General features: G+C 39.4%; 1 protein-coding gene and 1 long non-coding RNA gene across 2 annotated transcripts in view; one reads left to right on the top strand and one right to left on the bottom strand.

Moving 5' to 3' along the window:
• The window catches only part of NHLRC2 (NHL repeat containing 2), a 52,864-nt gene that overhangs the window by 774 nt on the left and 26,651 nt on the right, over positions 1-25,439 (top strand). Inside the window, exons 2-5 of the mRNA XM_019556151.1 lie at positions 4,473-4,625; positions 18,368-18,823; positions 19,911-20,032; positions 21,966-22,095. Coding sequence (XP_019411696.1) covers positions 4,473-4,625; positions 18,368-18,823; positions 19,911-20,032; positions 21,966-22,095 — 861 coding nt within the window. The remainder of the gene's footprint in view (positions 1-4,472; positions 4,626-18,367; positions 18,824-19,910; positions 20,033-21,965; positions 22,096-25,439) is intronic.
• LOC109324209 overlaps positions 19,886-25,439 on the bottom strand; it is a 10,256-nt gene continuing 4,702 nt past the window's right edge. Inside the window, exons 2-3 of the long non-coding RNA XR_002104877.1 lie at positions 20,246-20,312; positions 19,886-19,976 (exon numbers count right to left, since the gene is read on the bottom strand). This is a non-coding gene — a long non-coding RNA (uncharacterized LOC109324209). The remainder of the gene's footprint in view (positions 19,977-20,245; positions 20,313-25,439) is intronic.

Here is a 25,439-nt window from a genome sequence, read left to right as displayed (position 1 = left end):
CCCCAGTGGCAACTCTTAGAGAGCATCTACACATGCACATTTAATCTAGTTCCTCCATTGTGAGGTACTGGGAAAATGTGTAGTCTTAATGCGCAGTAACAGTGTGTCATGTATCAGACACAGTATATCCTGTATTCAACATCCCTGGCATTTTGGCTCAGATCAAGCATAACCTATGCTTATCTAGGGGAAATACTGTGATCGCCGCTGTGGCTTCCTAGTTGCACCCAGGGAAGCCTGCTATGCGGGCATAGAATAGTACCTGTGTAGGGCTGTCTTGGCTTTATGCCCACTTTATGGAAATAGGAGACTCCTCTCTTGTTTGCTCCTGCAGCTGTATGGCTAAGGGCAAGCAAAATGCAAGGGCATCCAAACCTCTAGGCTTGGGCCTGCATGTAGGATGCCTGCCAAAGGATTTGGGAACATCTGACGCCCCAGGTGGGGTGGTGGATGTTTGCAGGTAATAGGGCCACTTATGATTCTTGACTGACTCTCAGATTTGGAATTTGATTTGGCTAATTTGGCTTGGAACACGAAAAATTCTCTTTTAAAAAAAAAAAAAATGTATTCGGCATCCCCCTGCTTCAAAATGGTGACAGGGGTGATTTAACTAAAGCGCATTCAAGGAGCTATAGTTTCATAGATGTTGGGGTAGGATCATTGGGTCCAGCCCCACCCACACTTGGGTAGGAAAGATGGCTGGGACCAGACAGCCCCAGCAAGATGGGTGTCAAGATGTTTTATGAAGGTCAGCAGGGTGGATGGCTGTACCACCTCTGGGGGAAGCCTGTTCCAAACCCTTGGTACTCAGCTTGTAAAAAAGTTTTTCCCTTACGTCTAGCCTGAAACATCCCTGCCACCATTTTTAATGGGGACACTGAATACACATGGCACGGAAGGTGCTGTAGTGTACAAATTAACACACTCCAGTAGACTCAGTCTGCTCCAGTGCTGCTAATCAGACCTCTGTCATGTGCCCACGGTTTTTAAGTGACGCTCTAATATGTTAATTAGCCTATTTTTAAACACATTAACTAAATAACGCTTTTTTAGAGATGCTTTAATGTGCATTAAAATAGACTAATGCACATTAAAGTGCATGTGTAGGTGCACCCTTAGTTCTCTGAGGAAGATGACAGAGTAGTTCTTGGAGCTCATTCCCAGGGTGTGCTGCCTGGTTTTAATACCGTGCAGTCCTGTTTGAAACCTTTGGCTTGATCTTGGGAATCCTGTGTGCACCTGTAACAGTGGCACCTTTGAATGGATCTCAAGACTCCCCAGGGTTGAGAAGAAACCTTACTCTCTTGGCCTGAAAACAGCCCACTACTCCAGGATTGCTAAATCTCACAACTTCCTCATGAAACATCTCCCAGTGTTGGATGTTTTTGTTAAAGTCCTGCCTGTTGGAATGGCTGCTGTTTTAAGGCCTTAGTTTTCATTTATATATCTCATCAGGTATGTGTAAATATAAGATCCTCATGGTCACAAAAATGTGACTCTCGAGGCCCTGGCGGTAGGTCAAGAGGGGAAAAAAGAACCCACACTTCAATGAACTTTAAGCCAATCCTCTTACCTTTGGAGGGGGCTGTTATCTGGTCCATTTTATGCATCCAAACTGTAATTAAGTTAAGTGATATGCTCCTTCAGGTGAGTATAATGCACCTCCTGCCGGCTGGTTCTGTTGTCTTGCAGGCTGACGGTAGTCTCTAGGCAGGTAGGCACCATAATTATTCTCTTGTGTAAGTGAGCACAGAACTGTAGCGGTTTATCTTTAAAGTCTTTGCATTCATCACTTGACACAAATTCAGAAATACAAATACATGTTCTGCTTCTTCAATTCAAGTTTTCTTGGAGAGGAAAAGAAGAAAAAATGTGGAATGAATATGTTTTCATTTGTTTTCGTGTTGTTGATTCTTCATTCCAAATCATAGAAAATTAGGGTTGAAAGGGACCTCAGGAGGTCAACTAGTCCAACACGCTGCTCAAAGCAGGATCATCCCCAACTACATCATCCCAGCTAAATATTAATAGGGTTGTTGTGTTCTTGAGAATACTAGCAAGAAAGACCATTTACATACTAAACTGTTTTTTCTCTAGGTACTCTGAACTCTCACTCCATAGTAAAATGACCCCTCTTCTGTCAGTTACCATTCAGGCCATTTCCCAGCTTTCAAACTGTGTTTAAAAATGACAAATTGAAGCCTGGGTTGTTTTCAAGACAACAAATCTTTAAAATATTTCTCCAGTTTCCTGCTCGTTACAAATGTATTTTAATGGATGGAGAAAATACCTTTGGTGGTTACTAGTAAGCGTATTTTTGGTAAAGGCTAGTAATTTTTCATAATGTTTTTGCTAAACTACCAGTACATTCCCAAAAATGTCATTTGGCTTAGTCAAGATGATAGTAATAGCCACATAACAATATCGTTTCCTGGCTAGAAAAAAGATGAAGTGGCTTTGATTGTTTTGTCAAAAAATCAAAAGTGCTGTTTAGGATTTATCCCAAAATCTAAAGGATAATGGAACATTGTTTTGGCTCTTAATTTTTAGATGCAATATATATTAAAAAAAACAAACCCACATTTCTGTGATGGTGTATATAGTTCCAAACCAAAACAGAAGTCATGCTTTGACACTCAGAATATCACTGGTATAAATGGGAGCTCTCATAGGAAAAAAAGGTTAGACAAAATTTCTGTTTGGCTTTTAAAGGAGAATTCTTCCCTGTATATTTTAAGGACCAGTTTTCAGGTTTATTATTTAGCTTCCGCATTTCCACATAATTAAATAATTAGGAAATATATGTGCAGACTTTTCTTAATCTGAATCCAGAACCCTGGCTACTAAAGAAGAAGAAAACTTAATTTTTTTTATTCTTACTAGCAAATCCATTTAAAAAAACAAACAAACAAACAAAAAAGAACCTCTGTGCCTTCATTCCTTAACTTCTTTGTTGTTGGCCATTGTTAATATCTCTCTGACTTGGTTGAGTTCTTCTGAGTGTCCTCAATATCATTGCTTCAGTTTCAGGGCTTGGTTCCTACTTGTCTGCTGTTGTCCCTTCTGTTATTGCTCCCTCAAACAAACCAGAAATGCCATCCTCATTGGCTTATGAGCATTTGTGCCTACTTTCATGTCTCTATGATATGAATCAAAGCTTAAAGCCTGTAAGGAGGAACAACTGCAGTCTGCTGATTGAAGCCTTTTGGAGTTACACAGGTCTGTCCACACAGATTTGAGGGACTAAGACCTGAAGGTATACATTTCAGAAATTCAGTGGTGGATTAAAAAAGAAATCTGCCATTATGAGTACATCTTATATGTAGCAAGTGAGACAACAGGTGTGTACTACTGCTACCTAGATTCCTGGGTTTCATTCTTGGATCTGCCACAAATGTGCATGACCATTTTGGGTTACTTTGGGCGGATCTTCTTCCGCCATGCTTTTTTGTTTTCTTATATAAGTAAGTCTTTATTAATATTACCGGTACCTCACCTGTGGGGGTGTCACACAACTTTCTCCCAGTGAAGAAAAACAAAACTTCTATTGACTAATAGAGAGATTATCCTGAGTTCTATGGGATGGTCACAAGGTGGGATTTAAATTTATCTTCTAAGGGATTTATGAGTCTATATCCCATTCCAAAGTGGGACTTAATTCATTGCAGCCTTTTTCTATCTTATCTGTGTACTTGTTTGTCTTCCATTGTTTTAGAAGTTAGCACATACAGATAAAGAACCAGGATTTCTATTCCTTAGCTTTTTTTTACTGACTTCTTCTTTGTATGTCTGTAGAACAGACATATACTATGGATTCATAAAGGAAGTGGTTGGAAATAATTCAGTGAAAGGTGCTATAGTCTATTATTGCAAGTATGGTTATTGGGACAGTACATATTATTATCATTAATATTTTATATTTATCATCTAATAGCTTTTATACTCTCTTGAAAGTAATTCTATAATGTAGCACAGATGGTTGAGGCATTTTTTCAGTAAGAGGTAAATTATGGCTTTTTTAAAGGAATTAATACTCCTACAAATTAATAAGGTTTATACATACATAACTTCTGTTTATTCCATTGATGTATATAGCTGTCTTACCCATGTGTTATTATTATGTGGTTGATTACTGTAAATCATGATTCTTAAACAGAAAACAATTTTTGTAAAGTTTGCCTGTGCTTTCAATTAACATTAACCTATTATGAGTTAGTCTGTTCATTACAACTGTACATTACAACTGTGTAACTCAATAGTATTTATTTTGACTAATTAAATATGAAGAATTGTAGGTCAAAGCCACATTTGCTGTCTGTAAGATTGTGGCTAGTTTTCTTATCTTCATAAAAAGTAATATTTTAAAACTGTTAATGAAATGTACCAGGAATGTTAAACACTGGTATACAAACTAGCTGTAGAACCCACTCCTTTATCCTTTAATTTGGATGCTTCTGCTTTCTGAATTCCAGATCTGGAATGGCTAAACACTGAAGGTCCCATTTCTCTGTACAAAGACCTCTGTGGAAAAGTGGTGGTGTTGGATTTCTTCACTTACTGCTGCATCAATTGTATGCACCTGCTGCCTGACCTCCATGCATTAGAGCGCAAGTATTCTGATAAAGGTATCAACGCTTTTGTTTGCTTAGAATAGAATTTCCTGGCAGTGTCAGCGGTGGAGTAGCTGAGTCACTTGTTGCTGGTTGCTAAACATTTGGCAAGACTACAGTAGTGTCTAAAAGTGTCTTCTAATCTGTTATCCTGAAAAATGGAGGACTGTATCTACTCCACAACACTTCTAAAAGGGGTTAAATTTGGCAACTGTTGTATTTCTAACTTTAGAGAAGCCATATTAATATTTAAGAACCAAAGCAAGTATCTATGTAAATAAAGCTGTTTGCAGAATAATGCACTATTGAAGTGGTTGACTTGGGTACTAAGTGTCTAGATGTCTAAACAATGTCTTCAAGACTTGATAGATTTAAAAATGAGTGAGTGCTTGAGGGTTCGTGCCTAGTCTGAAAAGGGATATGCATACTATGCTTAAGCTCTGTTTGCACTCTGAAATTTTACCCTAAGGTTTTTCCCCCAAGTCTGACTTGTCCCTTGCTTCTTTTCATGCAAAACATCTTTTCTTCCTTTTTCTCGTTCTCTATTTAATTTCAACTCCTTCTCAAATTTTAGTTCAAGATAATAAATCCTGCCTGTCTTTCTGATTTAAATAGTGATCAGGATGGCTTGCAAAACAAGAATTATAGTCTTATCTCTTTTCTTAGAATCTGCTAACCAGGCATGAATATTTTAAGAAGTGCTAGATAAGCATTTCTTCTAAGCAAATAAGAAGGATTGAAAATAATATTGTTCAACACCTTAAAATGTAAGGTGTGAGAATTTTACAGTGTGTTTGACCCCCACTGGCCTATTTTGTGAGTTTAATCTGTAGATCTTTACATTTAGGTGATTGTCTACTTCCAGTGGAATAATAATAGTTTTGACCAAAGTACCATTTGTTTATTGCAGTATGTAAATAACACTACACTTTAAAGAAGACATAAATAGGCCACTTGTCTTCCCTTAAGAGTTTATAATTTGTCCCAGAAAAAGGAAAGCAGATGTAATAGTTTAAGTGCAGGGAGTTTTTGAAATAATGTACCATTAGGTGTGCCCCTGCTCCTGACTCTGCCTCTGGCTGCCCACACCTCTCCCAACAATCAGCGAATTAATTCACGCAGCTCCCAGCTCAAGTTAGGCAGCTTAAACTAAGAAAATCTGAGTTAAGTTGGTAATGCCCTCAGTTCAAACTTTTCTTGTAGTAATTGAAGATCAAAAGATGTTTTGAATTCGGCAAGCAGGTATGTGTGCTTTTGGCTTTTTTTGCTTTCTATTAAGTAATCTTTCCACAAGGAGCCTGAACTGGGTGTTTTTTGAGTTGAACTATTCCAGCATAAATTTTAGAAAGTCTAAGGATTCACTGCTACCAAAAAAATGTTGATTTGCAGTAACTGGGCCTTCAGGGATAAAGGACTGAGGAAAGGGTCTAGGCAGTTACAAAAAGTTAGTCTTGGATGTGAACATTTTTTTAAAACAACTAAAGACATTGGTGCAGATAATACAAATTTGTTTTAAGAGAAAATCTGTGTAGATATAGCATCAACTGCATTGTCTGTGCTCATACAGCATTGCTGAAGGATATCAGCATAATGGATAACAGGTTTCACTATAGAAAGAGGAGGGAAAGTTTTCATCACATGCTAAAGCAACCTCTTATTTGATTAAAAACTCCATTTGGAAATGTCTGTGAAGATTTGAATTTGTAAATAAGGTTTAATTGGGAACAATAATGAAAAGCTGCAAAACTTGTTTTATGGGGCCATTAACTCTTAAGCTACTTGCTAGTCATGAAATACTGTAAAACATCTGGGATAGCCTGTTCCTGGACTTGGTGAGACTTCAGAAAGTGCTGCAGGGTTAGTGGAATGGTCTTCATCTCGCTGGACCTCAGACAGAAACAACCAATTTTAGTCTTGCTAAGAACGTCCTCTTTTGGTTTGCTTAAGTAATTTGCCCTGCCATTTGCCACAACTTGTGTCAGAAGAAAGGCAGGTTATGGGGAAAAAGTTTAATTCTCAGGAGTCTCCCAGCTTAAGAAGTTTTCAGGGAGTAGTAATTAGGAACCTGAAAGTTGCTGTGTGAGGGGAAGGCAGTGATGGCTAGGGCGGCTGGGTTAAGGAAAAGAGAGCTGTTTCCATAGAAGCAATAGACAAGGTCATAGTGAAGGTGGCAGAGGTCCTGCAGGAATGTAAGAGACAGAAGTTAAATGTGCATATGTTCCATCCCTTATTGTGATGCGTAAGTGCTTGACTCATTTCATTCCTATGGCTTAAAACATCCAAATCATAAATTAAGACATGCTGCCTATACCCCTTTGCTTACAGCATACTGAAAATATGTATTAATGGGCATGTAATACATGTAGTATCTTCCTTTGATTATATGCTGTTCATTTATTTTACAGCGTAGCTTTTTGATATCCTTATATTTGTTTTATGTTCGCTCAGTGCAAATATCTCTTGGTATTCAATGCCATGCCACGCCACCAGAATGATGGAACTTCAGCAGCGTGCTGCTGTGACTTGAGATGCCTGAGCACAACACAATACTGTTTTAGGATAATTCGGAGCATCAAATGTATCTGTATGTACACACACATTGTTTTATTATCTTGAAACTTCAGTAGGTTTGTCTGAAAAACAACTGAATGCCACCCAGCATCTTTATCTGATTTGTTCTTTGTCTTATCTGTAACAGTTCTATTTCTGTTTTCAATGTGGCATTCAGTAAGTTATTTTAAACTCCAGTGCATAGTCAAGCTCATGTTATCAGTTGTTGAGAAATGATCTGCTGTACTTCTATAAGAGGAAGTATATTTTAATATTCAGAAATAGTTTGGCATAGGTCCAAGTCTGTGCTGTGTAATACTTCAAACAAAGTGTTTAAACTGGATGTATATTACAGTGCCAAAGCATAGACCAATTCAGACTAAGGATTTTAATTAATTAATTAATTAATTTTTATTACATGTGCATTTGTGGTGAAGAAATTCCCCAAACTTACTCCCTTTTCTTGAAGCACAAATATGTGCTGTTACATCTGACTCTTTCATAACGATAATGTTTGATGAGGCATATTGTTGCTTACTGAACAGGGTTGCAGTGTTGTAGTATTCATTTAAGTTTGGGTTTATAAACAATACTTAGATAAATGCATACAGTTTTTTCAGTTACAAATGGTCTAAAGTTCAATACTTGGGGAGCTATAACTTTTCACTGAGGTTTTTTTTAATTCTGCAACTGAATCTACACTCTTCTGTCCTGCACTGAAATTTGTCATTCCTTCAAATGTCTTTGTGCTCTGATGATGTTCATGGGCTCTCCTGGGATCTTGGCTAGAAGGCAGGAGACAAAATTATTAGAAACATAGCCATGGAGTAGGTGATCTCCAGGGATCCTGCTTTTGGAAGCCTAGCACTGCCTCAATTACTATACTAAAATAAATTCTAAGTACCTAAACATTTTGGTATTTGATTTTGGATTTTTTTTATCATGGAAAATCAGAGCCCTTTAGCTCACTAAGATGCAGGTCCACACTCCTTATGCCCCACCCATAACCTCAGGTAGTGGGGAATATCTACCTCTTTTTCTGTATTCCTCTGGGAAATGGAAAACCTAGATCCCTGGTGATCTCAGGTGTCACCTAGTCCAGCTGCCTGCATAAGTAAAAGATGCACTATTTCTAAACCATCCTTGTTGAAAACTTATACAGCTTCTTGAAAACCTTAACTGAAAGATTTTATAAACTTCCCTAGGTGGCTTGTTCCATTGCTCTACTAGTATAAGGAACAGGTTTCTGAGATTTAGTCTAAATCTGCTTTGCTGCAATTTAAAGCCATTCTTTTGTATCAGCACTTCTGTAGCAAAGGGAGAACAGTTGTTTTCCCTCTTTATGGCAGCTTTCCAGTTATATGTAAACTGCTGTCCTATCCCCCTTAATCTCTTTTGTGCCAAATTAAACATGCCTAGTTTTCTCAGCCTCTCCTCCTATACCTTATCTTCTTGTATGTCTCATCCTTGTCGCTCATCTCTGGTTCCTCCCCAGTTTCTCTATATACTTCCTAAAATGCAGCGCCCAGACCTGCACATAGTTCTCTAGTTGAGGTCCGACCAGCGCCAAGTAAATTGGTACGGTCAGCTCCCATGGCTTGCATACAATCTTCCTATTAATGCATCCAAAATTGGGTTTGCTTTTTGGTGACTCCATCACATTGCTGCTTAATTTTGAGTTCATTAGCTACCCAAACCCTTTATCTTTTTTTGTCAGCAGTGCTGCTGCCTAGCTAATTATCTCATATTTGCATTTGAGTGTTCTTCCCTAAGTGTGGTCCCTTTCATTTGTCTGCTGAATTTCATTTTGTTGTCTCTAGTTCAGTTCTTCAAGCTTATCAAGATGCTTTTTAATTCCCTTCCTATCCTCCAAAGTGTCTTCAGTCCCTCCTATTTTTGTGTCATATGCAACATTGGATCAGGAAGTTTTCTGGCATCCAAGTCATTAATAGAACCGGTAAAGGGCACCACTTGAAGACTCCTGCCATTCTGACTGATTGATTGATTTACCGTTACTCTTCTCTTGCCTTATTCAGGCAATTATGTATCTGCCTAACAGCAATTCTGTCCAGCCCAAATTTCTGCAGTTCACTTCTAAGAATGGCATGTGGGACTATCAAAAGCCTCACTGAAGTCCAAGAATATTAGGTCCACTGCATTCCCTTCGTCTACCAAACTAACTACCCTGTCAAAGAAGAATACTGAGTTTATTTGGCATGACTTATTCTCAAGAAATCCATGCTGGCTACAATTTTTTCCTTTGTGTGATTGAGTAAACGCCAAAGTAATTTAGATTTAAATCTGCTTTTTGATGCTTGTTGTTAAAAAGAAAACACTCTTGCTCAAGAGGTGTATAATATATTTGATATGCATATGAAAAATGAACTGTTGAAAAAACTAACTGTTGTAGGGTTTTTACACAAAATCAACTATTTATATAATTTAAAATGAAAATACAAAAACAGGCACCACGTTGGTAGTGCAAGTGAGGACCTTAGCTGTCCACCCTTTTCTACAGAGGGAATTCACCAAGTGGCAGCAGTTAGACGATGTATTAAAGCTTCCTTCAAGTGGAAAAAACCATAATACAGCTTTTATAATGAGTTTTTTTTTTTGGGTTCATGAGCTTGTTTATGCTTCACCGTTTTGTAGCACAGCAGAGAGGAGAGCATCTACATTCTTATTTTTGCTTGTTTGGTACCATAATTTGGTACTGTTGAATGAGTGACCTGAGCTAAATGCTTAATAGACAGATGCTTCAAACCTTTTGCACTCTAAATGCTCTCTACTGACACTACACAATAGTATAAAACAAGCTAGACAAAGAGGGCAACATAACTATTTATAGCTGGAATGCTTTATATTAACTGTCATTCCAGCTGTTTGGAAAAGTGTTTGGTTATGATGGCAATTCAGCTGTGAGTCTGTCAAGATTGTTACAGATGCAGATGTAAGTACCATTGTGAACTAGAAAAGTGTGAAAGCAAAGAGAAGCAATTTGAACGCTTTATTGATTGGCTCACACACTTCCCCTATATAAAAACACAAAACAATACTACAGTGCAGTGGGTGAGGAAGAAAATGCTGGGAGCTATGTTTTGAAAGGACAGCAGAAGGGAATTACAAAGGAAAGAAGTTGCAGAGTGCCAGTTAGATTATGGGTGCTTGCACTATTAATTTTACCAGAAAGGAGTTTTGATATAGTGTAGAAAAAGACAATAGCTGAATTTGCAAACCCCTGAATGTAGCCTGTAACAAGGGGAAGGGCAATCATTGATTGCTGTCCTTCCTATCAGTCACATCTGTGGTCCAGTGTAGCTAGTTGTTAAAGCAAGGAGAAGAGTAAATTTGGGAAGCACGAACACATTTTGGACATCATTAGGCAGACTTAGTGTTAGCATAACATGTTATAGTCCCATTGATTGAATTGAAATTGTTCCCTTCGGTAGAATTTTGTTGGACAAGGTGACAGCTCTCCCAACTATACAACTGATCTAATAAATGGTATTGCACAAAATCCCTGCCTCAGATATAGTATAGAGACATTACTGAGTAAGGTGTAGGACTGCAGCAAGCATGGCAGGGGTGTAGTGAAGAGAGCAGCAGAGAACTAGGGCCCTGGGACATGTTAAAGTGCTGGGTTTAAAGAGAAGCCAGGGTCTTCACTACTGCTGTTTTTTGTGCAACTTCAGGAGGATTGGGTGTGGAGCCCAGCTGGCTCTGCACATGGGAGAGCTACACTGTGAAAAGCATGGCTCAGGATAACATGCTGCTTTAACTCCATTCCCTGCTGGCTTCAGTGGGCAATTTGCACCCTCACTGCAGCAGCTGCATTCATTGGCCACGTGCAGGGGAGGCGAGGAAGGGACTTACCCACCTGTCCTGCCAGGTGCAGAAGCCCAGCTTAAGGCTCTTAACTTAGCTCATTCCTTGTGGCCTCTGGTGCCAGCGTTTTGTTCCCTCATTACAGCACCTGGGCTGGCCAGGTGGAGGAAATAGAGGGTGGGACTTTCCCTGGGCGCAGCGTGTGCCCTGGATCCCAGGAAGCTTGCTTAGGGGCTCACTCTGCTTACCCTCATTCCCTCTTGGCTTTAGTGCAAGCAGTTTGCTGCCTGGAAGCAGCTGTGCTGGCTTGGCACACGTGAGGGGGAAAGAGGATGAGATTTCCTCTGGAGCAACACAGGACCTTGGCTCCTGGGAGCCTAGCTCAGGGCTCTGCACTCCTTGCGTTACCCACCTACCTTTGACCTTGGGCCTCCTTTTTACTGTCTCATTCCTTTCTCTCCAGCCTTCTGCAATCAGAACTCCCAGCCCAGCCTGACAGAGTGCTGGGCATGTCAAGCTTCCTAAGCGTAGCTGCTGAGTAAGTGGAGCTGGAATCAAAGGTAGGATGCATCCACACCACTGCATCCCCTCTGGATCCTCCCTGGCTCCCTTTCATGCCTGCAATGAACTCGGCCTTGTAAGATGGTGGCAAGACTTCTAAGAAGAAAGATCACACAGGCAGGTGGAGCTACTCGGCATCTGTTGCAGACCCTGTGCCATGGGCAGTGCATGCAGGCAGCCCAGCTCCATGAGCAGCCTGCAGCATGTTAGGCCAGCACAGGGTGCACACTGCAAGTGGTGCCCCACTGAACTAGCTCTGTGCACTGGCTCCAGTAAAGTTCAATCTGGACCAGTGCCTGCTGATTCCAACCTGCAAGCTAGACTGGCTCTGTATACTAGATCTATCTGTGATTTATGGGCTGGATCATATGGCTCCACAAGTTTGATCCAGCTAGTGGGCCATATTTTTGACCCTCCTGCTTTGGGACTTCATTTAAGGCTCCTGTGGTCATCCACATTTTCTTATTCCTATGAAGTCATTTTGGTTTTTGTCAAAAGGAAGGAGCCATTGAGAGGGCAGTATTTATAGCAACCATATAGATTTTTTTTTTTTTTTTTTTTTAGACTGTAGAATGGTTGAGTGGGAATTGATTATTTGAATTTACTATTTAACCACAATCTAAAATATAAAATAGTTCAAAACTCATTCTACATGAGAGCAGGACTCTGAAATGTGTTCCAAAAATTAGACTGAAAGGAAAATGGGATAGCTGCCACTTCCTTTTAAAATCTTGTTTTAGAGTTCAGTTTATTAACACCAGGCGTGCTGGGTATCTCACATCTCATTTTGGTGATATTCTGTCAACACTGTATAGCAGAAGGGGAAGGAGACATTCTTGTGAAATTTTCCATGTGAAGTGCTGAAAGGTTGGCATGACTTGTGTAATTTTTTTTTTTTTTTTTAAATCAATCTGTCATTTTAAAGTATAAATTAAGTTTGTTTTTCACAAGGGAAGATTGATTTAATCCTCAACGTGCTTCTTTCAGTGCCTTGGACATACACTACTCTGTGCTTCAGATGTTCTCTGTAAAAATCTTATTTGCTTAGTGGTTTTTAAAAACTTCCATATTTTTTTCCATAAATGTTCAGTAAAACCTCTTAAAATTTATATTTGTGGTTATCCAAAATTGTTTTTACAAAGGTGAGCAAGTATACAAGGGTTCATCTTTGCATATATTATTGCAGTAAATGGCTTTGATTCAATGCATGGCTTAACTTCTTGCATGTCTTTTATTTCCCCCTCATATGCTATAGTTTTTGCGTACAGTATGACTCCAAATAAAACACGCACCTTGTTTTTTGGAGGCAAAATGTAGAAAGAGACTTTTCCAGAGTCGTGGCCAACTGCATGACATGGAGTAAGTCATTCTGGGGTAGACTCTATCTTCTGAGGTCCCTTCCAGCCCTAATGCCTATGAAATAGCATCCAGGAAGTGTGGCATCAGAAACTTCCTGGTGTGGCAGACTCTCCTGTGATACTCTGTTCCCAGGAGGACTTGCCCTGTGTCATGCAAAGCTAGGCCCCATGCCTTTGCAAAGGACAGTAGCAAGACTGTTACTACTATAGTGTAAGTAGTTCTTTATAGAAATTCCTGTAAATAAAGTGTTGTTTTAACACCTTGATAAGACTTGAGATGTCGCCAACAGCTCGCTTGTTGCATCAGGCACCAGCTACAGCGTTCAGCCTATAGCTATGGCTATGAGAAGGTTAACATGAGACTGCCACTTCAGTTTGCTGAGCAGACACAAATTGAAGCCATCTTGGCAGCTGCATCACCTGTACAGTGTTACCAGGAGTGTTGCTTTTTCAATGAAGAAAACGGCTTTTCCATGTAAAATGCACCCCAGTTTTGGGAGGCTGATTTTTGGGGAAAGATTCACTTTATATTTGAGAAAATAAGAGAACTGATTGCATGAATAATGCACAAGATAATTGTAAAGATTTTCTAGGCTTAGTACTGAGAACATTTAACACTGCACTGAAAAGTTTAACGTGAAATATAGTAGTCTGTGAATACTTGAAGAGTATGTGCAGTTGACGGGGAAGTAAGTACAGCAGAGTAATGAGTTGATAAAACAAAAGAAAACTATGCTGAAAGAATTCTTATGTTCTTCGTTTTTCTTAAATTCTTCATTTCTAGTACAGAAAAGCCTTATGGAAAATGAAGGGAATCTTATTGTTCAAGACATTATGTAAGACTGGACAAATACTAGAAAATTGGAAAGAAATAGCTTCAGTGGCAAGTCGGATGACCGAGGCTCTGAGTCCATAATTTGATCCCTAGCCAAATGGACTAACACTGACTTCAACACAGCTATATACAGCTGAAGAGGTCTGCTTGTGTAGATCCAATTGCAGGAAAAGGACTTGGGGACCAACTGAGATACTTAGTTGGAAACTGAAAAATTTGAAAGCAACTCGGTAAAATTCAGCAAACTTTCTCTTCCCACTCACCATTAAGAAGTCACTTAGTGAGAAAAAAACCTAAACTTAAGTGTAAAAAGGAATATGTAAATGCTATTCCCCCACCTTAATATGTTGTTTTATTACTTAATATGTTGTTCTATTACGCCACCTGATTTAACACCACTGCATTATTTGCAGCATAAGAAGCAACATACTATTTGTTTTCAATTTGCATAAACATTCCTATTTAAAGAGATTATGTTCACTTGTTTATAACACTTTCTGTCTTGCCAAATTTGAACAGGTTTTCCTTTAATATGAACCAAAATGTTTCAGCCATTTTCAGGAATGAAAAATACTTTTCCCCATTACTCAAAGAAGATGAGTGTGCAAGCTAATAACTCAATTGTTTGGCCTGGAGTTGCTCCATTAGTTGCTAGTGTGCCTTTGGGTGGTCTGGTGATTTGTCGGCTGTATAGAGGTTTAAAAAAATGTACTGTGACTTTATGCTGGATTGCTATGCAGTCTGCAATGAGGACAGAATGGATGCGGGTGGCCCCAGCTTGTTTCCACTCTGGTACCAAAGGAGGCCTGCACACTTTCCCTTCCTCATGTCCTTCAAATTGGCACTTTTTATTTTGGTGAATCACAGGGAATTCACCAGAGAGACTGGATTCATCAGGACAAAAGCTACTAATTGTGTTCCAAAGAGCAGTGTCCCTTGCCAGTGCCCTGTTTTCCTGTGCTTATTTATAGTGGGTAGAGGAAGGCTTAAACCTGAAAGATCAGCATAGAGATATTGAACTTCTTAAGAACTGTTGTGTTTTTTTTTAAAAGAAACAAGGATCAAGTCCAAGAGAGCCCTAAGAACACCTACTGACTGTGCTCCCTATGCAGTATCTGGAGGCATGAGAAAGCAGTGTTTTATGATGGGATATACAGTGAGAAATGGGTCTTGAACTGGAGAGTATCCTGGCATGCCAGAACCAAGTTCAGTTATGAGTCTTCTCTCTACTGAAACATAATGCACACTATCTACGTAGCATCAAACTCACCTTTCTGCCCTTTAGCTTTTTTAAAGGGAACCTAGTAACATCACAGATTGTACCCAAAGCCATGTCCTTCAGCTTGACTCCTTGCCCATGATCTCCCTGAGGACGTTCCCATCTGAAGATTTTTTTTTTTTTTTTTTTTTTACTCCATGAGTCAGTTGCACCTTTCTTAACAAACCCTGCCTACTGTAAGGAAAGGTTCTTTGACCTCACCCTGTTCTGAACATAGATGGAGATATGGCATCATTTTGGTTTGCATTCTTGTAAGTGCTGAAGCTTCTAATATTTAATAAACAAGTTTGCTGTCCAGAAGCATCTGATAATGCATACTGAAATTAATATGCTTTCTCCACTTTGGAGCCTATTGCAGTTCAAGATTTTGAATGCTTTTGTGTGTGCACCCAATGAATGAAATGCACAAAGGAAAGGTATCTTATCTTGAAAAGATGCAAACTTCACATTTCTTGCCAATTCCCTCTCAAGGAATTCAACTTGAAATGCTAGAATGGCAATAAACAAATAAAAGAGAGAGAGATGGATGAAATTCTCAGATGTGAAAAATACAGCAAAATGCTATCTGCTGAAAAACGTTCTTGAGGGACTTATTTCAAAAGGATCCCTAGAAGCAGCACAGTAGCTTCAAGGAAGAGGAGGGAAAAATAAAGTGAAAAAATTCCTTAAAGTACTGCTAGTCGGAAGTCGGGGCAGGAAATAGAGAGTTCTTGACTTCATCTTCTGCTTTCAAAATTAATTGGGGAGAGAGAGTTGTGCTTTGTTCTGATTAGATTTGCTGCAATCTGGTGGAGTCGGTCTGCTGCAACAAAAGGCTACTTTGAATAAGAATATCCATTAGCCTTTTACTGTGTCTGTTACCAAAATAATTAAATGTAACTTATTCCCTGGCAAAGCCTTGTTACATTGAGGTGTTAATGTGGTAGGGTTTCTGTAGTACTTACTGCCTGACAGACATCCCAGTTTCCTATCAGCAAAGCTGGTCCCACTTGGTTTTATTCAGGATGGAAGTTCATAAACCATACCTGTCCAGGTGAGTCAGCACAAATGTATAGACCCTAATTGCTTTGTGCCAGAGATTCACATTGCAAATGTGCATGTCAGATTAACAAACTGTGACTTTCAATTCTGTGACTTACACTTATATTTAAACTTGCACTTTAGTTCTATGGTACGGCACTGCCTATTGTTGTAAGTATGTAATTATTTTTAAAGTGACATTTGAACAAATTTAAAATGGCAAGTACATTTTTGTAAGGTAAGACCTACATTCTGCAACCCCATTCTGCAAAGAGTAGTTCTTTTGAAACTTTTGATAGTACTAGTCCAAGAAATAAGGATTTGAGGATTGGATACTAATATCTTTTCCATTTGTTTCCTGTATTAACTTCTTGGCTCCCTTTTGTTGCTGAAGTAATTGCAACTTGTGTTACTGAAATAATAAGGCACTGCAAAGAATCCACCTATAGACCACAGTAGTGGAAAACAGAATAAGAGATGTTTTTATTAGGTTTTCATCACACAAAAGCCAATATAAATGCCAGGCAATTTTATTGGTGTGATGGAAAAACAAATACCATAATGTACATTAGCAATCTTGCAAGTGTCAAAAGTTCTTAACTAGTAAAGAAAGTTAACATGGAAATGCATGAATTGTAAGGATGTTTCTTTTTTCCTTTCTTGCCTTGCCCATCTTATCCCTAAAGGATACACAAGATCAGTTGAGAATTTAAAACTTAGATGGTTATGTTGAAAGACTCCAGGTGATTTTTTGGGGGGATTCCAGAGCAGAAAAGTGAGGGAAATTGGACAACTGCTGTTCATATTATGTTAAACAAAGACTTTCCATTATAATAAAAGTTTGGGGTTTTTAATCAATGTGTTGTTTTGTACAACTATGTAGGTGTGAGTGAAGCTGGAATCAGGGGGATGCATCTGCACTACTGAACTCTGACCTGGCATCTTTCATGCCTGCACTGAACTCGGTCCCTCAAGTTTTAAGATGGTGGCAAGACTTTTTTATTAAAAGTGATCACAGGAGTAGCTGGAGCAGGGACAGGGTGCCAGATAGGGGAGGGGGAGCATTTACCTACTCACACAGATCTTGTGGCACACTTCCAGCATACTAGTATGCACTCCCTTAGAGACCTCTAACCTCACTTTTGTTAAGGGGATAGAGTTAGTTAGCCAGGCTAGTCTGAACACAGGCAGAAGTTGGGGAAAGATGGCCCTTTTGAAGACCTGATTGTTTCAGAGAGGCGTGAACTTTCATAGGCTACAACTTACTTCATTAGATACTGGCAGTGGACTGTAAGTTGTCCATGGTAGCTCGTGCCTTTGTCAACAAGTTACTTTCTAAGGCTGCATCCAGATGTACACAGCCATGTGCTACGTCTGTAGCGCCACATACAGTAGTCAAGTGTTCCCTGAACTCCAAGGCCGTGCTTCCCATGCATGCGCTGCTCTGGGTTTTTTTCCCCGCAAGGGTCCAGGAAATCCAGGGGTCAGAAAACCTGTTGGGGGGGGGTGGGGGGTGGAAACTGGAGCAGTGTGTGCGCAGGCAGCACGAGCTGCTGAGAAGGAGAGCCGGGCTGCTACGACCTGTCCCTGGGGAACCAAACATCCGCATTCATCTGAACGTGGCCTAAGGTGCCAAACTGCCCTACCTTCTGGCTTTCTTTAGGGGGAAATGGGCTTTTTTTAAACCTGTTTTCTATACTTGATTGATTGAGTTGAAGAGGGCAAGAGTTAAAGGGCATCACTCCCTGATGGCTAAGTATTAATCCTTACTAATTGTATCTAGCTTATCATATCCACAGTTTTTCATAATACTGCTAGTATTGGTTGCACGTGAAATGCAGTATGATCTTAGTAGTCCATATATTTTTAGTTATTTCTGTGGTAGTATTGAAAGGATTATTTAAATTATACTTACTAGTAGCAGGTCTTAATGAGTACCAGGTTTACAGAAGAAGATCCTGTTTTCTAAAACAAGACACTGCAGCATGGTCATAATTACTATCTCCAAAATGTGACTTCTGTCTATGCAGAGGTCCCAGCAATCAAGAACATTTTATGATGTATTATTTTGTAACTAACATGGAAGGTAAACAAGATCTTAATACTACTGAAATCTTCTGAACTGTAGTATTTGGTATTAATAGATGGTTTATGCATCTTGCCATAGTGAATTACAGTCCTTCCTTTTAATTTAACTTACTCGAACCCTCTTTTAGTTTTGTAATGCTATTAGTCACGTTCTGAGAGAGAGCAGTGTTTTTTGTTTTTTAACTTTTAGTTGAGTGCAAATATATTTTCATGCGAGACTTTCTTTTATTTTTACTTTCAGATGGTCTTCTTATTGTTGGTGTCCATTCAGCAAAGTTCCCAAATGAAAAGGTTCTGGATAACATTAAAAGTGCTGTTCTTCGATATAATATTACTCACCCCATAGTAAATGATTCAGATGGAAAACTTTGGCATGAGCTGGAAGTGTCCTGCTGGCCAACTCTGGTTATACTTGGGCCTCGTGGAAATATGCTGTTTTCTCTTGTTGGAGAGGGACACACAGAAAAATTATTTTTATTTGCATCTATAGCTCTGAGATTCTACAAAGAAAAAGGACAAATCAAAGATAATAAAATTGCAATAAAGTTGTACAAAGACTCTGTCCCCCCTTCTCCATTGCTGTTTCCTGGAAAAGTGACAGTAGATAGTTCAGGCGACAGAGTGGTCATAGCAGATACTGGACATAACAGGATTTTGGTTGTCCAGAAAAATGGGCAAATAATGCACACCATTGGAGGTAAGGTTTATGTAAGTTTTTCAAAGCCATGTGATTTTAGAGAATTTAAGTATTTGGAGTATTTTCCCTTCAAACCCTGTTTCAAACAGTTTTAATAACAAACTTTTAAAATAAACCCATGAGAGAGACGAATATGCTTATTTGAAATAACTTGAGTTTCTGCTTGTGTAATATTGAGGAAACCTTGGCTTTTTTAAGCCCACTGCATAACACAGATGTCAAAATACAAGGCATGAAAAGTAAATTACTCATTACATTGACATAGCATGTATTTTATCCTGCTTTCCAGACAACACAAAGATGGGATGCATAGGAAAGGAGAAGCTGGGTCAGGAAAGTGAAGGGAGACCCTAACACTTGAGAAGCCAGTACTGAGGAAATCTTTTTTTATTAGCTGGATCTCAGGGCCAATTACTAACTAAAGATCTGTCAGCATTCTTAAATGACAGTAGATTTTAAATGGGTTCCTGTTGTATCAGTAATGAAAATACCACGCTTATAAACTGGAACCTGACATTATATTGACCGACTACATTACCTACTGTTTTGATTCTTCCTTGTCAAAACCTAGGAAATTTAAAGCATTAAAGTCCTATAGAAATCTAGACTGCTTATCTGGATAGTATTGCTAAGGCTTGTCAGTGTGTAGCCAACAGCCCATGAGTGAGGAATTTGACTAGCCAAGTGTCTGGTCACCCTTGGTACCTAAGCTGGTGAGCCATTTGCTGCTCAGTAGATTGGGGAGAAGCTATCAGTACAAGTCCAATGAGGCTAAAACTTGTGTTTCTAGACCAGAACACCTTCCTGGTGTGACACTACAGCTACCCAAGCCTAAAATACAGACAGTAAACAAATTGCATCAGTAGTGAAGAGAAAAGTGGATGTTTTAAATATTCGTACTAAAATAGTGTGCAGCAAAGGTAGCAACTTTGTTTTTAAAATTAATGCCTCTTCAAAAATGCTGTTTAACTTTCTCTTTTTGTACAATACTGTACCTTCTTTACCACACAGTAATTGTTTTCACTGTCTTCGTTGATTCTTGTGTGAAACATTATTTCCCTGATTGTCTGTTTCTCTGTGTGTTTAGGTCCAAACAGGGGAAGGAGAGATGGAAGATTTTCAGAAGCAGCATTCAGTTCACCACAGGGAGTGGCTATAAAGAACAATAGTATTTATGTAGCTGATACAGAAAATCATCTGATTAGAAAGGTACACTTTTTTTTTTTTTAAAAACCAACTAATAAAGGATAACTACCCAACATTTCTTTCTAATCAGTACACATACGTATCTGTCTGTCCCTTGAGACCACAGATTTTTGTTGAGTGAGGCATCAGCTTGTTGAACATCTGCGAGTATGGCTGTAGAGCCAAATTGTTAAATGGCGCTGCCCCTTTTGCATTTATCACACCTGAAGTTCATACCTGACGGTCCTGAATGCAGGATTTTCCTGAGGTTTCTTCTTTTCTCTACATGTTGGGTTCTTCTTTGCTCAATTACACCATGAAAATTGACAGAAAAAATTATTCTGTCATGCTGTCTCATGGAAAGTGGAATTTGGTCCAGTATTTAAAATAACTGCACAGAAAAATGTTGTTCAATTTGTCCTTAAAGGAATTATGTCCACTTTTTTGCTGCATTTATGTTTTTAAACTCCTAATGACCATTATTTAATATTCTTCTAATGGAAACCAATTGTATTATTAATGAAAATTTTCTATGCTGTGGCCTTGCTAAGCTAAAATAATAGTACAGGCAACCCTCGCCCATTTGCAGGGAATACGTTCTCATATCCCCCGCAATCTGCAAAATCCACAAATAAGGCACTACGTTCATGAACACAGCGCGCTGGTGGCTGGGGGCAGGGCAGGGCAGAGCATGGTGACGGCAGGAATGCAGAAGGAGCAAGCACAGAGCTCTTGAGCTCCTGTAAGCGTATAAAGTGTATTTAAAATGCGGGTTCAGCATTCACGAATATTTGAAACCGTGAATGCGGAACCTGTGGTTAGCAAGGCTTTCCTGTATGCATTATTAATCTTTACACGTCCAGTGACTTCTCTAGTATTTTTGCCATGAGCATGGAAATGAGTTTGTAACTTGAAGAAAAAGTATATCAGACTTTTGTAAGAAAGTGTGATCCCCTCATTTTGTAACTTGCAGTGCTCTGCAGCCAGTTAAAGTGACAATAATCATCTTTTTTTGAGGATTTTTGATATGTGAATGTTTTGGATTCAGTTCTCCCCAAGATTGTAATATGAAGGGCTGTTCCATTATAAATAGAATCTTCCTTTAGTGACTGAGCTGCAAAAGTAAAGAGATTCTGTTCATGGAAGCATTAAATATAAAATTGTTAAAATCCCTACAACCCCCAAAGGTATGTAGGTGTGCCTAACTTTCATTGAAATCCGTGGAAATTAGGTGTCCACCTAAATACCTTCAGAGGATCTGAAGCTCTTGCTAAGTCATTAACTGTTTTCCTTGATCTAAAGGGACACCGCAGTAGCAATTATTAAAGGTTTGAAGTAATCCAACAGCTGTTTTTGTCTGCTTCCAGTTTGCTTATGGTTTCCTGCGAGGAAACAAGTCTAAAAGAAAAGGGGAATTATTGGTACAGAAATAATGCAGTATTGCATAGAAAAGTTTTTTCTTTTCTTTTTCTTTTAACACAATCAAGACTTAATTAATTAGAGGAAGACATTTCCTGATTAAATCAGCAGGGCAGAAATGAAATGGTATACTATGACATGAATTAGTTGCAAATCTTATTAAATAAATTGCATAAAATGATTTGCTGTGTACAGATTACGATACATGGTATTATTGGGAAACGTTTGTATAGTATATCATTTGTATAGCACACACTGTTAGAAGTGTGTTTTTAAAATTTCCCCATTAGTCATCTGTAAAGTTTGTCATTTCTCCAGAAGATTTGTCCTAACCATGACGGAAAGCTCAGTTTTCTGTTTTTGTTTAGATTGAAGAGCCATTCAAGGTTTTTCAACAAGTTTAGTAGTTATCTGATTGTGATTTTAGTTCCTCTGTATGTATAGACGTACGCCTGTATCTAAACATCTGACCTGGCTGAGTTAAAAACCAAAATCACCACCTGCAAGATCATTGCATATGCTATTATATTTCTCATAGATTGACCTAGAATTAAAGGTAGTGACCACTGTAGCAGGTATTGGAGTACAAGGCATGGACAAGGAGGGTGGAACAAAAGGAGAAGAGCAGCCTATAAGTTCACCATGGGATGTGGTCTTTGGAAATTCAGGTATGTATCAAATGAGCTTAAACTTTACATGTTTAAATGTGCATGACCTAATTTATAACCAATCCAGATAATTTATGGTTTCAAAACTGACTGACACTATGGGCGTGTCCACGTGAATGCATGCATGAAGGGGCGTATGTTTGCTACGCCAAAAATAGCAGTGGCACACATTTGTGCCACTGTGCATGCCCCTGCATATGGGGTTTGGTGCAGGGCAAAATGCCCCGCTTCAGGGGAATGGCCATTTCCATGCTCCTCCCAGCTCCTGACGTGATGGAGGAGCTGACAGATAGCTAGAGATTGGGAGATGCTTTAGACCCAGTGTCTGTTTCTGCCAGTTCATGCTTCTGGAGTATATGCTGCAACACTTTTTTGCGGCAATTTTTTAAACACTAGAACCTCCAAATTGTGCAGCATTGTTGCATGTGTACCGCATGTGGTTTGTGGCACCTCGGACTACATGTGTTCATCTGGGCATGCCCCTTGGTTTTCAATTGGGATCAAATCCAGGATTTTCAGCAACCAAGGCACAAACCTCTGAGCTAAAGGATTTTTTTTTTTTTTTTTTTTTGCAGACTAGGAGAGCCTGATATTTTATGAATCATCTGGGCTAAATATTAAATCTGTATATAACTGTGAAGTCATAAATATTAGTTTTCTAAGGATATAAACCTTTTATTTCTTTTTATGCACCTCTGAACCCGACATCACATAACTGTGATTTAGTATTTTGTGCTGTCTCATAAGTTTTCTTCCAACATGATTCACACGTTGTGATTTCAAGGTCTATAACAACTAGAAACCAAGCCTTATACTACCTTATTGGTATAAATAATAGGCATCCAGCTCTAGCATTTTTTAAGCCTCTGAAATGTTGGAATTTGAAGATGTATGGCAACAATAGCACTATGTGATTCTCATGATTTAAGTCTGATTCATCTAAATTACAAGTACTTTGGCAATATCAATATAAATATCTTTGGTATAGAAAAGTTTTCTACAACCACTAATCTTGGCTCAGCTATCAGAGAAACCATCTTGAATGATCAATTTAAAAATAAAGATTTTGTGGGGGGTGATACTTTACTGAACCAGTTGCATTGTTGGGTATATTACAAAACAGCTGCTGTTTTGTAATGTGGTTATCTTTATATTTTGCTGCCAAAAATGCTTGCACAGATCTAAGAGGTACAGTGGACTTCGAGGAATGAAAAAATAGTTTTACCCATATATATGCCGGTACATAGTGTATATATTGTACGTGTAACAGCCTTTTCTGCAGTTCTTTTCCTACCTGGTCTGAGAGCTGTCACTATACTCAAACATTGCTTGCAGATGCAGAGCAGGGGGCGGAAGTGGCATTTTAAACTTGGTGCAAGCCCAGCAAAGCCCAGAAGAGGCATCCTGTTAATTGGACTTGGATTTCCCAACATCTCTATGTATTGAGCACTTTAGTGGAACTTTCTTGGCACTTTTATGTAAAAGCTGATTGAATCAGCTGCAGCTAAAAGATGCTGCAGAGCCAGGTCAAAGTAACGCATGTTTATAGAAAAAGAATACTTAAAAATAGCTTTACATGATGCAGGATAGAGTAGAGAGAGGCATGGATCTCTGAGCATTGCCGTGAATTGTCCGGACTGGCTTATGCCATTTTAGTCTAATTCTAGAAGGTTATATAGACGTTAGCTGACTGCTGTAATCAGAGTTCTGGACCTCGGTAGAATCCTTGGGATTCGGGGGGGTGGTACAAAAAGATGTCTCCTTTAACCTGCAGTTAATTGCTTGTCCTGCACACCAAAACAGGAGGAGCACAGTCATTTATACACACCTCCCTTCCAAGCTGTGTTGCTGCTGCTTTGCCAGTGGGTGGCAAGCAAGAGCAAACAGCCTGACCAGCTTGTGTCTGGAATGAACCACAGTGACAGTAGAAACATACAACAGGATGTCCTGGGGAAAAAGCGGTAGTCCTGTTGATCCAGCTTATTTCAGATCACCTTGATTCAAGACAGTAGACGTGTACCTCTGTACAGTCCAGGAACAAAAGGCTTTCTATTATGATAAATGCAACTTTTTTTTAAGGCTTGGACTTCTTGAACTAGAGCCTGCAGAGATAGGGCCCGTGTGCAACGTTATGCCCTTTTTGAGACTCTGAACAGCAGATTATTAAATAAACCTTGTTTTCCTTAGGTTAGCAGAGGTACTGCCTTGATGTTCTGTGGACTTAAGCTGCTTAGCAGAGTTGTGCAAAGTATCCAGCTCTGCAAGTATGTATTTTGATTAGCACTTCTTTTATAATGCTTCCCTTAGTTTCTGTCAGTCGCCCAAAAAATCTGTTTCTGTTTTGTTTTTAAAAGGTAGACATTCTTGTTATGTGAGGCATTAACTGTGGGAACCTAGGTGTCTCTGCCACACATTGAAAATATAATACTTTTTTCTCTGTACCCTTCCACCTTCTGATTTAGTACTATTTTAGTCTACCTCTGCACAAGTATAACAGGCTGCACAACACGCAAGGCAAAGGGAGAATCGGAGTCCACACAGTATTTACCTTGCTTTTGTCTGTTTAACAACCAATAAGCTCATGCATAGGACACTGTCCTTAAGGCAGAAGCATGGGCTCATATCCTAGCTCTTATCCAAGCAGAAATCAGTCTCGAACTTGGGTTTCACTTGTTTCAGTCTTTCTAAGGTAGGCCCATTAAGCTCTCTAACTCTTTTCACTTTGTATAAAATACTTATGCAGTCAAAGAGGCAGAGCAAGAATGAGAAACTGATTCCCTTGCCATCTCTGTAATGGGAGACTGACTAGGGACTTGGCACACTTGGGTTCTGTTCCCTGCTGCTGTGAAATTTAGTTATTATGAGAAATGAAATGGCATCAGCAGGAAGGTTTGAGAGTGTCATTGTCTCAGAATGTATCCTGTAACCTTGTAGGCTATGGATTCCTCCTAGTAAATAGGACATGAGGGGAAAGGGGGTTCAAAACCCCCAGTCAGAAAAGGCAGCTGAGCCTAGCTGTCTCATGCTTCATGAATATTCTAACTAGGGGTGCACCAATAGAGATTTTGGGAGCTGATACCGATACCTGGTATTTAAGGAGGCACATTGGCCAATACTGATCTGATTTTTCAATACAGCTGTCTCCAGCTGGTAAGTCCACGCGTTGGAAGAGGCATGGTGGGGCGGCGCAGATCAATGCCTCCCGCAGTGAGGGAGGGGGCAGGCGCTTCCTGGGTGAGGCAGGCATGGGACAGAGCTGCAGCTCATGGCTCATCGCCCTGCCAGGAGCACAAGCCCGCCCGCCCTCCCAGGCTGCAAGCAGGAACAGGAGCCACCCCATCTCC

Source organism: Crocodylus porosus, unplaced genomic scaffold (assembly GCF_001723895.1).
Source record: "Crocodylus porosus isolate Cpor-Errol unplaced genomic scaffold, CroPor_comp1, whole genome shotgun sequence".
NCBI classification, from domain to species: Eukaryota; Metazoa; Chordata; order Crocodylia; family Crocodylidae; genus Crocodylus; species Crocodylus porosus.
The sequence above is the reverse complement of the archived record's forward strand: the minus strand, read 5'-3'. Positions and strand labels throughout refer to the sequence as shown.